Here is a 16,996-nt window from a genome sequence, read left to right as displayed (position 1 = left end):
AACTCTTCTGGATAAACAGATACAGAGCAGTGACTTTCAATTGAAAATTGGAGCCAGAGTTTCTCCCGTCTTAGACCCATACGTGCAGATTTTTTGTGGTTCATACAATTTGCATTTCTCTACTGGTTTTACTCTGATTAACTGCAGATGTAGTTTGTACAGGCAATGCTTCCACATGGCCGCGCAATGCAATCCTTCCCTCACTTCTCTTCTGAGGCTGACTTTCGCCAGCTGGCCTGCCTGCTCACATTCTGACAGGTACCCACCAAGGAAAACACGTGAAGACACACACGCTGCAAGAGTGCAAATCTTCACAAGGGACTAAAAACACTCAGCTTTCTCTCCTGAGGTCTAGACCCCAAAGCACTTTCCAAAGTCACAATTAAATCACAAGCAAAACAATGAATCCCTTTCTCTACCTAAGGTGAATTTTTAAAAGTTGCAAACTTAACCAACGTCTGCACTTGCCATGCAAACCCAGATATGAACAGAGTCAGTCTCCCAAGCAAACGGTTCCAGGGTCGAAGTGTTCTACATTTTCTGAGCCTAAATGAGCCCCTTCTCACCCCCAGGTTTCCCTCCAGGAGTCAAAGCCCCACTCACCTCACTCATGATGCTGTAACAGCAGCTCCGATATCTCTACCAGCCACACGGAGAGCACTGCTCAGGGGTCGCTGCTCCCCGGTCCTGGCTTTTCTCTTAAAAAGGGCTGCCCAGTGGCATCATGCCTCCCGTGAACCAATGAGATTCATTCACCTGTCTGAACGCCTGGCAGATATCTGAGGGCTCCCAGGGCCACCTAGTGGAGCAAAGGAAGAAGGCGGGCTCGGTCACATCTCCAAGTCCTGCCAGGGAGGGAAGGAAACCACAGATGACAAAATAGTCAAAGTCAGAGGCACACGGATCATCACAGGTTTGCCATTGATCATAATTTCAAGGGGTACAGGATTTAGACATGTGGAAAATGCACTTTCAATGTCGGTGGACAGAAGGGTTTTTTTTTCAAAGGAAGACCAGTTCTGACAATGCCGGTGCCGGCCGTTCCACACCCCTCCTGGTTTTCTCAGGAGCTGCCATTTCCTCATCCTCTGTAGCACAGTCTCAGCCTTCAGAGTTGAACATTCCCCACTCCTCCTCCAGCCCCAAATCTGCCAGCCTGCTTGCACCCCAGGAACTCATCCCCTGGTGGGGTCATGGACTTGGAGAGTCACGCTGTGACGTCAGAGGAGAGCAGCTCCCCCAGCTTTGCCTATGGGTGTCATAGCCTCGCAAGAACCAGGAGGAAAATGGCTTTTACCCTGGAATCTGCCCGTCCAACCTGGCTGTGAAGATCCTTTTGCCCAGGTCTGGACTCCTAAGACCCTGAGAAGCATCCGAGTGGGCCCTTGATCTTCACAAGGCAGACGTCACAGATGAGAATGTAGCTGATGCACAGAACTGAGATGCGTGTGACTGCCTGTCTCCTTGGTCCTTCCTGCAACTTGCCGGCTTCAACTGGGCCCAGATTCAAGCACAGGAGCCTCAGAGTGGTAACAACGATGCCTTCTCGTGGCAAATCTTCCGAAGGATAACAGTAACTCCTCACGTGCCAAGGACCTACTGGAAGTACAAACATACCCAAGTGGTGACTATGGAATAGCTCATGTAGATAAATAAATGAGGACCTGGGTACAGCAATATGATCCTCAGATGCCCCACGGGCCTCACCTTTCACCCAGAACACAGACATTCAATCAGCAGCTGCTCTTGGAATCAATGCTAGTCAGAGCCCTGTCTCTGACTCTCCTGCATTGGCTTCCATCACCTCCATCACCTCAGCAGCATCTCCCTTCAACTTCCTCCTCCACGGCTCCTTCCTCCCTCACTTCACGCCCCAGGGGGTTTTCAGGCCACCTCCATGCCCTCCTTGTCCAGGCTTTCTGTTTCCAGTGGGCACCCCCAGCTCTGCACCCCAACAATCATGGCAAATCTTAATTCTCTCCCCATTCCCTGTTCTTTCCTGATTGTCCTTACTGCCTGGGAATGGCCCACGGTGACTGCTCCGGGGTGGAGTCCCACCATCTCTGCCTCGCAGCCACCCTGGGATGCAGATGCCCTGGTGGGACCTGGGAATATTTGGGTGACCTACTGTTTGAAACCCAACCTGTTGGATCCACAGAAGCTACTTCCTGCATTTGGAGGAGGAAGTAAGAAGTGGTGACCGCAGGGCAGGTGCAAGATTTAAGGAGGCACTCACTCTCAGGTCCATGCACATGCTGACGCTGCACTTGCTCAAACCCGAGAATCAGCGCCTCCTTAAATTGTGTGCCCTGGGTGCCGGAATTGTGCCAGCCTGGTCCTGGCCCTGCTGGCAGCTCCCCAGTTCCCAGGAGGGGGTTGATGAGCTTCACACCAAAGAATAAAAGCACAGTGAAAGGAGAGAACAGAACCCCTCTGGACGCCATCAAAGAAGAGGCTTGAACGTGGTTCTTTGGGGAGTGTTCGAACCAGAATGTACATTTCAAGATGGAACCAGAACAGATAAATACAATCAACAGCACGAGCACCGGATGGAAACTTCAAAACCTGTGAGCATAGGCTGCCCGAGGAGGCTGAGGCAGAAGCGCTGGGTCTGAGCCCTCGTCTGTGCCCTGTGAGCACACGTGAGCAGGACCACGAAGCAGCAAGAAACACGAGTCTCCCTCCTATGGCTTGTGGGAACCTATCTTCTTAATTTTTAGCAGCTTTAGGTAGGAATTGTGTCTGTAGAAAGGCCCCTTTCAATGGGAAGATTGGTACATTCATTATAATAAATCCTATTTCACAGAGCAACAGAAATGGACTTAATATATAAATTATGCATACATATACATATCTTAACCACACAAATCATTTGCAAGCTATCAAAGCATCTGCCTGCTGGCACATCCTGACAGTGTGTTCCTTAAATTCTCACCCTCCTTCCTCCCGCCCCCTGTTCCCAATTTCACACGTGGGAGAGCCCAGGTGGGATGCTTTTAGGACTCCCCAGTGGGTTAGAAAGTGGAGTTGGGAAGAGGAAGGTCAAGGTGGAGAAATGGGACTGCAGTGCTATCCGCAAATGTACCACAGACCAGAGGAGGGAGAGCAGGGCTCCATCCTGCCCTTGAGAAGCAGAACCACACCCTCCGAAGGGGAGCCTGTGTGTCTGGGAATTCTGAGCACCCGGTGGCTGGAGGGAGTCGGGGAGCTCTCCCAGCAGCAACCTTGGTGGCATCCCATGGTTTTGCAGGCTGTGCTAGGGCAGAGGACACAAGAGAAGGGACACCAAGAACCAGCCTGTGCTCTGCTGCCCTGGCTCTGGTGCAGACACGGATTTTCTCCTCCCACAGACACACGTATAGAATTGCAACAGCTTGAGATTTAGGGATCAGTAAGTACACTTTAACGGGAGTTCCCAAGGAGAGGGGCCAGGATTGGTGGTGTACAGAGTATGGGCTGTGGCTTTACTGAGTAGAGCATGCAATTGATTGGGACAAGCTGGGAGGGGGGTGTATAAAGGTTATGGATGGATGATGATATAGGCTGAATTGTGTCCCCCACAAAATTCATGTATCAAGGTTCTAACCCATCATAACTCCAAATGTGACTGTATTTGGAAATAGGGTCTTAAAAGAGGTAATTAAGGTAAAATGAGGTCATGTGGACAGTCCCAAGTCCAATAGGACTGGTGTCTTATAAGAAGAGGAAATTTGGACACAGTCCCATTACAGAGGGAAGATGTGGAGACACAGAGAGAAGATGACCTACAAGACAAGGAGAAAGGCCTCAGGAGAAACCAACCCTGCCAACACCTTGATATTGGACTTCCAGCCCCCAGAACTGAGAGAAAGTAACTTTCTATTGGTTAAGCCTCCCATCCTGCAGTGCTTTGTCATGGTGACTCAAGCAAACATATAGAAAACCTAGCAAGCACTTGGAGAGGACCTTTGGGGAAAGGCTAGAAGGACCTTAAAGGGGATTTCGTCAGTGTTTGCCATGTCCCACACAGTTTAACACTATTCATTCCCCAGGGCATCTTTAGTAAAGCAGTTACCTCTTGTTAATAAGTTGTGAGGTTGTGTCTGTTTTAGAAAACACAAGGCAGAGACAGCTTCAAGGTGGCCGAAGAGTAAGATATGGAGATCACCTTCCTCCCCACAGATACACCAGAAATACATCTACACGTAGAACAACTCCTACAGAACACCTACTGAATGCTGGCAGAAGACCTCAGACCTCCCAAAAGGCAAGAAACTCCCCACGTACCTGGGTAGGGCAAAAGACAAAAGAAAAAACAGAGATGAAAGAATAGGGATGGGATCTGCACCAGTGGGAGGGAGCTGTGAAGGATGAAAGGTTTCCACACACTAGGAGCCCCTTTGCGGGCGGAGACTGTGGGTGGTGGAGCGGGGGAGCTTCGGAACTGCGGAGGAGAGCGCAGCCACAAGGGTGCGGAGGGCAAAGCAGAGAGATTCCCGCACAGAGGATTGGTGCCGACCAGCACTCACCAGCCCGAGACACTTGTCTGCTCACCCGCTGGGGTGGGCGGGGCAGGGAGCTGAAGCTCAGGCTTCGGTTGGATCCCAGGGAGAGGACTGGGGTTGCTGTGTGAACACAGCCTGAAGGGGGCTAGTACGCCACGGCTAGCCGGGAGGGAGTCCGGGAAAAAGTCTGGAGCTGCCTAAGAGGCAAGAGACCATTGTTTCGGGGTGCGCGAGGAGAGGGGATTCAGAGCACCGCCTAAATGAGCTCCAGACATGGGCACGAGCTGTGGCTATGAGCGTGGACCCCAGAGACGGGCATGAGATGCTAAGGCTGCTGCCGCCGCCACCAAGAAGCCTGTGTGCAAGAACAGGTCACTATCCACACCTCCCCTACCAGAGCCTGTGCAGCCTGCCACTGCCAGGGTCCCGGGATCCAGGGACAACTTCCCCGGGAGAACACACGGTGTGCCTCAGGCTGGTGCAACGTCACACTGGCCTCTGCCGCCGCAGGCTCGCCCCGCACTCCGGACCCCTCCCTACCCCCAGCCTGAGTGAGTCAGAGCCCCCGAATCAGCTGCTCCTTTAACCCAGTCCTGTCTGGGCGTGAACAGACACCCTCAAGCGACCTACAAGCAGAGGCGGGGCCAAATCCAAAGCTGAACCCCGGGAGCTGTGCGAACAGAGAAGGGAAATCTCTCCCAGCAGCCTCAGGAGCAGTGAATTAAATCTCCACAATCAACTTGATGTACCCTGCATCTGTGGAATACCTGAATAGATAACAAGTCGTCCCAAATTGAGGAGGTGGACTTTGGGAGCAACAATATATATTTTTTTCCCCTTTTCCCCTTTTTGTGAGTTTGTATGCATATGCTTCTGTGTGTGATTTTGTCTGTATATCTTTGCTTCTACCATTTGTCCTAGGGTTCTGTCTGTCCAGTTTTTTTGGTGTTTGTTTGTTTTTTTAGTATAGTTTTTAGTGCTTGTTATCATTGGTGGATTTGTTTTTGGTTTGGTGGCTCTCTTCTTTCTTTACTACTTAAAAAAATTTTTTTAATAATTACTTTTTATTTTAATAACTTTATTTTATTTTACTTTATTTTATTTTATTTTATGTTATCTTCTTCTTTCTTTCCTTCTTTTTCTTTTTCTCCCTTTTATTCTGAGCCATGTGGATGACAGACTCTGGGTGCTCCAGCCAGGCATCATGGGTGTGCCTCTGAGGTGGGAGAGCCAAGTTAAGGACACAGGCCCACAAGAGACCTCCCAGCTCCAAGTAATATCAAACAGCAAATATTTCCCAGAGATCTCCATCTCAACACCAAGACCCAGCTCCACTCACAACAAGCTACAGTGCAGGACACCCTATGCCAAACAACTAGCAAGACACAACCCCACCCATTAGCAGAGAGGCTGCCTAATATAATAATAAGGTCACAGACACCCCAAAACACACCACCAGACATGGACCTGTCCACCAGACAGACAAGATACAGCCTCATCCACCAGAACACAGGCACTAGTCCCCTCCACCAGGAAGCCTACACAACACACTCAACCAACCTTAGCCACTGGGGACAGACACCAAAAACAACGGGAACTACGAACCTGCAGCCTGCAAAAAGGAGACCCCAAACACAGTAAGTTAAGCAAAATGAGAAGACAGAGAAACACACAGCAGATGAAGGAGCAACGCAAAAACCCACCAGACCTACCAAATGAAGAGGAAATAGGCAGTCTACCTGAAAAAGAATTCAGAATAAGGATAGTAAAGATGATCCAAAATCTTGGAAATAGAATGGAGAAAACACAAGAAACGTTTAACAAGGACCTAGAAGAACTAAAGAGAAAACAAACAGTGATGAACAACACAATGAATGAAAATAAAAATTCCCTAGAAGGAATCAATAGCAGAATAATTGAGGCAGAAGAAAGGATAAGTGACATGGAAGATAAAATAGTGGAAATAACTACTGCAGAGCAGAATAAAGAATAAAAAGGATTGAGCACAGTCTCAGAGAATTCTGGGACAACATTTAACGTACCAACATTCGAATTATAGGTTTCCCAGAAGAAGAAGAGAAAAAGAAAGGGACTGAGAAAATATTTGAAGAGATTAGAGTTGAAAACTTCCCTAATATGGGAAAGGAAATAGTTAATCAAGTCCAGGAAGCGCAGAGAGTCCCATACAGGATAAATCCAAGGAGAAACAAGCCAAGACACATATTCATCAAACTATCAAAAATTAAATACAAAGGATAAATATTAAAAGCAGCAAGGGAAAAACAACAAATAACACACAAGGGAATCCCCATAAGGTTAACAGCTGATCTTTCAGCAGAAACTCTGCAAGTCAGAAGGGAGTGGCAAGACATATTTAAAGTGATGAAAGGGAAAAACCTACTACCAAGATTACTCTACCCAGCAAGGATCTCATTGGGAATTGATGGAGAAATTAAAATCTTTACAGACAAGCAAAAGCTAAGAGAATTCAGCACCACCAAACCAGCTTTACAACAAATGCTACAGGAACTTCTCTAGGCAGGAAACACAAGAGAAGGAAAAGACCTACAATAACAAACCAAAACAATTAACAAAATGGGAACAAGAACATACATATCGATAATTACCTTAAATGTAAATGGATTAAATCCTCCAACCAAAAGACAGACTGGCTGAATGGATACAAAAACAAGACCCATATATATGCTGTCTACAAGAGACCCAATTCAGACCTAGGGACACATAGAGACTGAAAGTGAGGGAATGGAAAAAGATATTCCATGAAAGTAGAAATCAAAAGAAAGCTGGAGTAGCAATTCTCATATCAGAATAAATAAACTTTAAAACAAAGTCTACTACAAGAGACAAAGAAGGACAATACATAATGATCAAGGGATCAATCCAAGAAGAAGATATAACAATTGTACATATTTATGCACCCAACATAGGAGCACCTCAATACATAAGGCAAATACAAACAGCCATAAAAGGGGAAATCTACAGTAACACCCTTACAGTAGGGGACGTTAACACACCACCTTCACCAATGGACAGACATCCAAAATGAAAATAAATAAGGAAACATAAGCTTTAAATGATACATTAAACAAGATGGACTTAATTGATATTTATAGGACATTCCATCCCAAAACAACAGAATACACATTCCTCTCAAGTGCTCATGGAACATTCTCCAGGATAGATCATATCTTGGGTCACAAATCAAGCCTTGGTAAATTTAAGAAAATTGAAATTGTATCAAATATCTTTTCCAACCACAACGCTATGAGACTAGATATCAATTACAGGAAAAGATCTGTAAAAAATACAAACACATGGAGGCTAAACAATACACTATTTAATACCCAAGAGATCACTGAAGAAATCAAAGAGGAAATCAAAATATACCTAGAAAAAAATTGACAATGAAAACACAATGACCCAAAACCTATAGGATGCAGCAAAAGCAGTTTTAAGGAGGAAGTTTATAGCAATACAATCCTACTTTAAGAAACAAGAAACATCTCAAATAAACAACCTAACATTACACCTAAAGCAATTAGGGAAACAAGAGCCAAAAAACCCCAAAGTTAGCAGAAGGAAAGAAATCACAAAGATCAGGTCAGAAATAAATGAAAAAGAAATGAAGGAAACAATAGCAAAGATCAATAAAACTAAAAGTTGGTACCTTAAGAAGAGAAAAAAAATTGATTAGCCAGACTCATCAAGAAAAAAAGGGAGAAGACTCAAATCAATAGAATTAGAAATGGAAAAGGAGAAGTAACAACTGACACTGCAGAAATACAAAGGATCATGAGAGATTACTACAAGCAACTATACGCCAATAAAATGGACAACCCGGAAGAAATGGACAAATTCTTAGAAAAGCACAACTCTCTAAGGCTGAACCAGGAAAAAATAGAAAATATGAACAGACCAATCACCAGCACCGAAATTGAAAATGTGATTAAAAATCTTCCAACTAACAAAAGCCCAGGACCAGATGGCTTCACAGGTGAATTCTATCAAAGATTTAGAGAAGAGCTAATACCTATGCTTCTCAAACTCTTCCAAAATATAGCAGAGGGAGGAACACTCCCAAAGTCATTTACGAGACCACCATCACCCTGATACCAAAACCAGACAAGGATGTCACAAAGAAAGAAAACTACAGGCCAATATCACTGATGAACATGGACGCAAAAATCTTCAACAAAATACTAGCAAACAGAATCCAACAGCACATTAAAAGGATCATACACCATGATCAAGTGGGGTTTATCCCAGGGATGCAAGGAGTCTTCAATATACGTAAATCAATCAATGTGACACATCATATTAACAAATTGAAGGAGAAAAACCATATGATCTCAATAGATGCAGAGAAAGCTTTTGACAAAATTCAACATCCATTTATAAAAACCCTCCAGAAAGTAGGCACAGAGGGAACTTTCCTCAACATAATAAAGGCCATAAATGACAAACCCACAGGCAACATCATTCTCAATGGTGAAAAACTGAAAACACTTCCACTAAGATCAGGAATGAGACAAGGTTGCCTACTGTCAGCACTATTATTCAACATAGTTTTGGAAGTATTAACCACAGCAATTAGAAAAGAAAAGGAAATAAAAGGAGGCCAAATCAGAAAAGAAGAAGTAAAGCTGTCACTGTTTGCCGATGACATGATACTATACATAGAGAATCCTAAAGATGCTACCAGAAAACTACTAGAGCTAATCAATGAATTTGGTAAAGTAGCAGGATACAAAATTAATGCATAGAAACCTCTTGCATTCCTATACACTAATGATGAAAAATCTGAAAGTGAAATTAAGAAAACACTCCCATTTACCACTGCAACAAAAAGAATAAAATATCTAGGAATAAACCTACCTAAGGAGACAAAAGGCCTGCATGCAGAAAATTATAAGACACTGACGAAAGAAATTAAAGATGATACAAATAGATGGAGAGATCTACCATGTTCCTAGATTGGAAGAATCAACATTGTGAAAATGACTATACGACCCAAAGCAATCTACAGATTCAATGCAATCTCTATCAAACTACCACTGGCATTTTTCACAGAACTAGAACCAAAAATTTCACAATCTGTATGGAAACACAAAGGACCCCAAATAGCCAGATCAATCTTGAGCAAGAAAAATGGAGCTGGAGGAATCAGGCTCCCTGACTTCAGACTATACTACAAAGTTACAGTAATCAAGACAGTATGGTTCTGACAAAAACAGAAATATAGACCAATGGAACAGGATAAAAAGCCCAGAGATAAACCCACGCACATATGGTCACCTTATCTTTGATAATGGAGGCAAGAATATACAGTGGGGAGCAAACAGCCTCTTCAATAAGTGGTGCTGGGAAAACTAGACAGCTACATGTAAAAGAATGAAATTAGAACACTCCCTAACACCATACATAAAAATAAACTGAAAATGGATTAAAGACCTAAATGTAAGGCCAGACACTATCAAACTCTTAGAAGTAAACATAAGCAGAACACTCTAAGACATAAATCGCAGCAAGATCCTTTTTGACCCTCCTCCTAGAGAAATGGAAATAAAAACAAAAATAAACAAATGGGACCTAATGAAACTTAAAAGCTTTTGCACAGCAAAGGAAACCATAAATAAGACAAAAAGACAACCCTCAGAATGGGAGAAAATATTTGCAAATGAAGCAACTGACAAAGGATTAATCTCCAAAATATACAAGCAGCTCATGCAGCTCAATATCAAAAAAACAAACAACCCAATCCAAAAATGGGCAGAAGACCTAAATAGACATTTCTCCAAAGAAGATATACAGATTGCCAACAAACACATGAAAGAATGCACAACATCATTAATCATTAGAGAAATGCAAGTCAAAACTACAATGAGATATCATCTCACACCGGTCAGAATGGGCATCATAAAACAATCTACAAACAATAAATGCTGGAGAGGGTATGGAGAAAAGGGAACCCTCTTGCACTGTTGGTGGGAATATAAATTGATACAGCCACTGTGGAGAACAGTATGAAGGTTCCTTAAAAAACTACAAATAGAACTACCATACGACCCAGCAATCTCACTACTGGGCATATACCCTGAGAAAACCATAATTCAAAAAGATTCATATACAAAAATTTTCATTGCAGCTGTACTTACAATAGCCAGGACATGGAAGCAACCAAATTGTCCATCAACAGATGAATGGATAAAGAAGATGTGGCACATATATACAATGGAATATTACTGAGCCATAAAAGAAGTGAAATTGAGTTATTTGTAGTGAGATGGACGGACCTAGGGTCTGTCATACAGAGTGAAGTAAGTCAGAAAGAGAAAAACAGATACTGTATGCTAACCCATATATATGGAATCTAAAAAAAAAAAATTTTTTTAAATGAATCATGAAGAACCTAAGATCAAGACGGGAATAAAGACACAGACCTACTAGAGAATGGACTTGAGGATACGAGGAGGGGGAAGCGTAAGCTGTGACAAAGTGAGAGAGTGGCATGGACATATATACACTACCAAACCTAAAATTGATAGCTAGTGGGAAGCAGCCGCATAGCACAGGGAGATCAGCTCTGTGCTTTGTGACCACCTAGAGGGGTGGAATAAGGAGGGTGGGAGGGAGGGTGACGCAAGAGGGAAGAGATATGGGAACATATGTTTATGTGTAACTGATTCACTTTGTTACAAAGCAGAAACTAACACACCATTTAAAGCAGTTAAACTCCAATAAAGATGATTAAAAAGAAAACACAAGGCAATGCTGAGTGTGGCCACAGAGGGAGAAGCAAGCTGCCCGTGGGAAATCAGTGCCCATGGGTGACACAGGACGCATCTCCGTGTGCACCCCACACATCTCCACGATGCTTGCGGCCAGTTCCACGGGCACCCTGACACAGAGTGCTCCTCTCTCACGTGCCCAGGTGGGCTCTTGGCCCACAAATCTCAGCCAGCCCCATCCATGCACTTGGGGCACTGGTGCCCCAACCAGCCATGAGACCAAGGATGGCAAAGGTCCTCCTCTTGGACTCCCCAAGGACAAGGGTAATAAACAATAAACAGATGGTCTTTAAACCTTGCCATGTCGTTCTGATAAGCAGTCATGTTTGAGAATCACTGCTTGAAGCAGTGATAGGACACACACACACACACACACACACACACATCACTTACTCACTCTTTCCAAACTTCCCAGGCTCCGTCTTGCCACCTACCCCCACTCCCCTTACCTCCTGTTAGGATGTGCACAGACATTGCTGACTCTTACATGGACCAGTCTTATTTAAACAGCTTCAACACAGCCCTATCCTATGACCCTCATCAGATCAGCCAAACACCGTATTACATGATAGATGAAGCCAGGAACCAGAAGCTTAGAACTTTAATCCTTGACAGGAGCAATCGTTTTCCCTATGACCTTGGCTACGCCTCTGCATTCCTCAGTGTCTCATTTCCTTCACTGGTAATATAGAAGTAGTAAAACCTCACATCTGCCAACATAAGCAAAAATATATACACTAAATATATTGAGCTGGGAAATAAATTTTGAAGGAACTTCAGGAGAATTAGATCTACAGCTTCCTATATTAGACCTGGGAGAATTCTTCAGCCTTGCTGAATTAAAATACAGACATGTGGTTCTATAATTTATGAAAAAATATACAATATGGATAGATTATTTTCATCTTCTTGGAAGCATAATCCTGCCTGAAGGTGCAAAGTTGGACCAGGCGGTCTTTCAAATCTTCCTTTGGGCTTACTTAGAGGGATACTATATATTGATGACCTAAGGCTTTTCCTCAGACTTTCAGACCCAATGCATCACTTGCGTACAATGGCAGGAGATGTGGGAGTTTTAAAAAGATCCACCTCCTCTTTCATTTCTCCACCTTTGCTTCTCTACCACTTCATCTTTTGTGGCTTTTTGTGAACTCCATGTGCAGCAGTGCCGTCCTAATCCCTCAACATGAAAGGCTTCAGGACAGAGAATGTGACCATCCTCCCGTGATGGAGGATTCGCCAGCTCAGCATCAGTGGCTGGATTTCCCCCTCCCTTCTGCCTTTACTGCTCCCCAACCAGAAGTCAACACTGGTCCCTTGGGGAATATAGGTCCCCACCCCCAAGTCTCAGCATCCCCACCCTAATGGACAGACCCAGCGGGCTCCTGTCTTTGATCCCCCACCTTGTTTCCTGCTGCCTTGAATTCTTATCCCTCCTCCAGATCCCAGCCCTCTGCCAACCTCTGGATGTCACATGGTCCAGAGCCGGGAGGCTACCCTGGTTGTATCTACAAAAGTGCAAATGCAACCTAATTCTACAAACCTCTCCTAGAAACATTTCTTTATCACAATGCTTCATTCATGTGTTTGCTGTTTACACAAAATCTAGTCTCGCCTTGATTTTAAGTCTCTTGAAAGAGAATGACACCATCCCACCCAGTACACTCTTCCACTGACCCCGCCCAGCATGGCGTCAGCTCCCAACACTACTTTCCAACAAATAAGTATCCTATTGGTCACTGAGTGTGAATGTTGCTATATAAAGAAAACTCTCTTTTTTTCTATAAAATTAGATTCACTTTCCAAAGCTAATGTGTAAGAATTTTCTCTTTTGAAAAGGAGAAAAGAGGATATTTCAAAAATCTCTATGCTATTAAGACAACTTTTTAAAACATTTCAAAAAATTGCTGGCCATTACAAAGAATGAAATAATACCACCTGCAGCAACATGGGTGGACCTGGAGATGATCATACTAAGGGAAGTGAGTCAGACAGAGAAAGACAAATACCACGTGATATCACATGTGCAGAATCTAAAAAAATGATACAAATGAACTTTTTTACAAAACAGAAACAGACTCACAGACTTAGAGAATGAACTTATGGTTACCAGGGGAGAATGGTGGAAGGTGAGGTGGGTAGGGATAATTAGGGAGTTTGGGCTTGACATGTACACACTGCTATATTTAAAATAAATAACCAACAAGGACCTACTGTAAATTAATTAATTAATTGCTGGCAAGAGATTGACTTGTGGTAAACCTCCATGACTGTGTTTTACTGCCTTTTTAAAGAAAAACATAGATTAATAGAAATATTCGGTAATGGCCTTCCAAGGTTTTAGTAAATATCGCACAGCTGCCGTCTTGCCCCTGCTACTTCGCCCCTGCCCAACATGTGGGTTCCCCACCTTCTGTGCTCTAGAGCAACGGTCCCCAACCCTTTTGGCACCAGGGGCCAGTTTAGTGGAAGACAATTTTTCTAAGGACTGGTGGCGGGGTGGGAGAGGAGCGCGGGGCAGGGATGGTTCAGGCGGTAATGCGAGCAGCGGGGAGAGGCAGTGAAGCTTCACTCGCTCGCTGCTCACTTCCTGCTGTGCGGCCCCGTTCCTAACAGGCCGTGGACCGGTACTGGTCCGCAGCCCGGGGGTTCGGGACCCCTGCTCTAGAGGTCACCCTTAACTGGCCACTCTGGATGATATATGTGTACATTTTATTATTTCTGGAAGGCATTGCAAGTTTGTTATCTTTGAGCTTTCTCTTCTCTCCCACCCACCCCATATCTCTCTGTCTCAGCTAAAATAACTTGAGTTTACTTATCCAACCTTCCACCCCACCTTGACCCTTGGTGGGGTCACTCTTTATTTACAAAAGGCTCCACCAGCAGAAGAGAAAGGGGGATTATATGGGAGACGGACACATATGGGTCAAACCCCTCTGCCACGATTCTGTGGACCCTCTCTCTTGTCTCTTCTTCTAATTTCAAGTGCAACAGTCTTACCTGAAGCTGCTACTGTTCTCAAGGTTTAAATCACTCCCAGTTTAGGGACTTCCCTGACGGTCCGGTGGTTAAGACTTCACTTTCCAGTGCAGGGGGTGAGGGTTCGATCCCTAGTCGGGGAGCTAAGATCCCACATGCCTCATGGCCAAAACACCAAAACGTAAAACAGAAGCAATATTGTAACAAATTCAATAAAGACTTTAAAAGTGGTCCACGGCAAAAAAAAAATCTTTAAAATAAAAAAAATTTTTAAATCACTCCCTGTTTATAGATGAAAAGGTCATCTTATCACCTGTGGTCCCTTTTAGCCCAATTAAATGTCCAAGTCGGTCCCCGGGATGAGGCCTCCTGGGCAGCTCCCAGAGCCAGCGTGCCACACCCTGCAGCGTGCTCTTTGATGGAAAGGTCAGTGGGTGTTTGTATTCAAAGAGCCCCTTCTCAGAAGGCCAACGTTGGGGCCTGGTGGGAGGGCTGTCCCATCTCGGCAGCTGTGACAGCATTCAGAATCGTGCTTTGTTGCGTCCTTAATTAGTCTCCCTGTCTTTCCTTCCTACACAGGTGAACTCCTCCAATTCACTCTCCAACAACTGTACTCAAATTTTCAAATCAGTGATTCTGCAGAGCCATCCCACTTGTCCGGCATTACAGGCTGAATTGTGGCCCCCCATTCCCCACCCCAAACCCCAATTCATACATTGAAGTCCTAACACCCATGTGACTGTACTTGCAGATGGGGCTTTTAATGATGTAATCAAGGTGAAATGAAGTCATATGGATGGACCCTAATCTAATATGGCTGGAGTCCTTATGAGAAGAGGAGATTAGGACACAAACACACACAGAGGGATGACCTTATGAGGACACAGGAAGGAAATGGCATCTACATCCAAGGAGAGAGGTCCCAGGAGACCAACCCTGCTGACACTTTGATCTTGGACTTCCAGCCTCCAGACAGTGAGATAATAAATGTCAGTTGTTTAAGCCACCCAGTGTGTGGTCCTGTGTTATGGAAGCTCAAGCAGACTTGGACACTGGACCACGGCTGAGTTTCTTTCTATGGAGGACGCTCCAGTGGCCAACCCAGACCCTCGCCCTCCCAGGACGGAAGCCTTGATTCCCCGGCTGCTGAGTGTCGGTGGTCGTGATGGACTCAGCCCTGTACTCAGTCCCCCAGGAAGCCTGCTCTCAACCCGAGGGAGCTGCCTCACCCAAAGCCGCTATGCCACGCCAGAGACACAGCCACATCCAACAAGGACCTGGCCCCCTTGTCGCAATTCAGGGCAATTCTGCAGGGTTATCCATCCCAGCTCTGAAGCTTTCTGTGGGATCTGCTGGAATCACAGCCCACATGCCCCCTCTGCTCCACCCTGGCCTTCACTCTGTCGACTGGAAAAAAGAAAAGCACAACCTAAAAGTTGAGAATGACATTTTATTTGGCAGGCAAAGCTGAGGATTTAAGCCTGGGACGCAGCATCTCAGATCACTCAGAAGGACTGCTCTGAAGAGGTCAGGGAGGATTCAGGATATACAGGAGTTTTTGCAACGAAGACCAGGTAGTCAGAACATCAAAAGATTACTGTTAATTAAAGAAAACCAGATATCTCAAGTTAATGACTTTAGCACTTTTCTGTGTATGGGGAGATGCAAGAGTCTGGGCTCAGTGAAATCACTCCTTTGATATGCACCTTAACCATTTAGGGCCAGTATCCTGCTTTTCTCCATCCTGAATCCCCTCACAGTGCACAGCTGGGGGCGGCTGCAGTGGCTGAGAGCTGGGCAGTGGGAAGCCCATTTGTCTCCCTCCTGAGTTCCCTCAGGGCTCACCGAGGGGGTGGATGTAGTAGTGTGATGGCTGTGACATCCTTTGTTCACTGATATGCCAGGCAGCCCTTTTTCACTCACAACTCCCACATGGCTATGATGACAGGACACCCCCTCGATCACCCTGAGAATATTTTAACCTCCACCTCAGAGTCTACTTACAGGTACAACCTGACACAGACAGTTGTGACAGGAGAAAGCAGACCCTGACCTGGGGTTAGGAGCTGGACCACCTGCTGGCCAGCTGGCCAGGAGAACCCCCAACGGCAGCAGGTGGAGCGCGGAGGCCCCTGGGGTGCAGCCACACGGTGGCTGAAACGTTCACCCTGGTGAGGTGGGGTGCTACCCCTGCAGAAGCGAGCATGCAGGGTAAGGAGACGCGTGTCAGGCTTTCGAGAAGTAGATAGGAAAGCGTAAGCATAATGACAGCAGAATGAGATGTGGCTGTTGCTGAGGAAATCAAGGCTTTGGAGAAAAATAAGGCAAGGCTGGTGATTAATTAGGAATTGAAGACTATGTGTGAAGCCAAGGACACCAGGGAGACTGAGGTTTGCAAGGCTGCAAAGCAGAAAAGAGGCTGCAGCAGGGAGAGAGCTGCAGAGATCTGCAGAGTTTCCCTTGAATCTTGGACTGAACAGTGATCTATGCAAAAGTCACTCCCTGATCCCAAAGTGGAAGAAACCTCCCAGAGCTGGGGAAGAGCCCCTGAAGAATCCCTGGAGGTCCCACGGAACTGGAAACCATGCCCGTTCCCACAAGGCAAAGAGGAGCAATCTTGGGCATGGGGTCAAGGCCTCAATGGCCCATGCCTTAGTGACAGCGTTAAATCAGTCCCAGAGTAAAGACTGTTCTTGGCTCACATAACAAAGCCTGACAGCAAGC

At 45.3% G+C, this 16,996-nt stretch overlaps 1 protein-coding gene across 1 annotated transcript in view; it reads right to left on the bottom strand.

Moving 5' to 3' along the window:
* PCP4 (Purkinje cell protein 4) overlaps nt 1-685 on the bottom strand; it is a 54,019-nt gene extending 53,334 nt beyond the window's left edge. Inside the window, exon 1 of the mRNA XM_032631122.1 lies at nt 604-685. Within this exon, the coding sequence (XP_032487013.1) occupies nt 604-612 (9 nt within the window). The 5' untranslated portion in view covers nt 613-685. The remainder of the gene's footprint in view (nt 1-603) is intronic.
* Nucleotides 686-16,996: the final 16,311 nt, after the last annotated feature.

The sequence above is a fragment of the Phocoena sinus genome, chromosome 4 (genome assembly GCF_008692025.1).
Source record: "Phocoena sinus isolate mPhoSin1 chromosome 4, mPhoSin1.pri, whole genome shotgun sequence".
Classification (NCBI taxonomy): domain Eukaryota; kingdom Metazoa; phylum Chordata; class Mammalia; order Artiodactyla; family Phocoenidae; genus Phocoena; species Phocoena sinus.
This window is presented reverse-complemented; position numbering and strand designations above follow the sequence as displayed.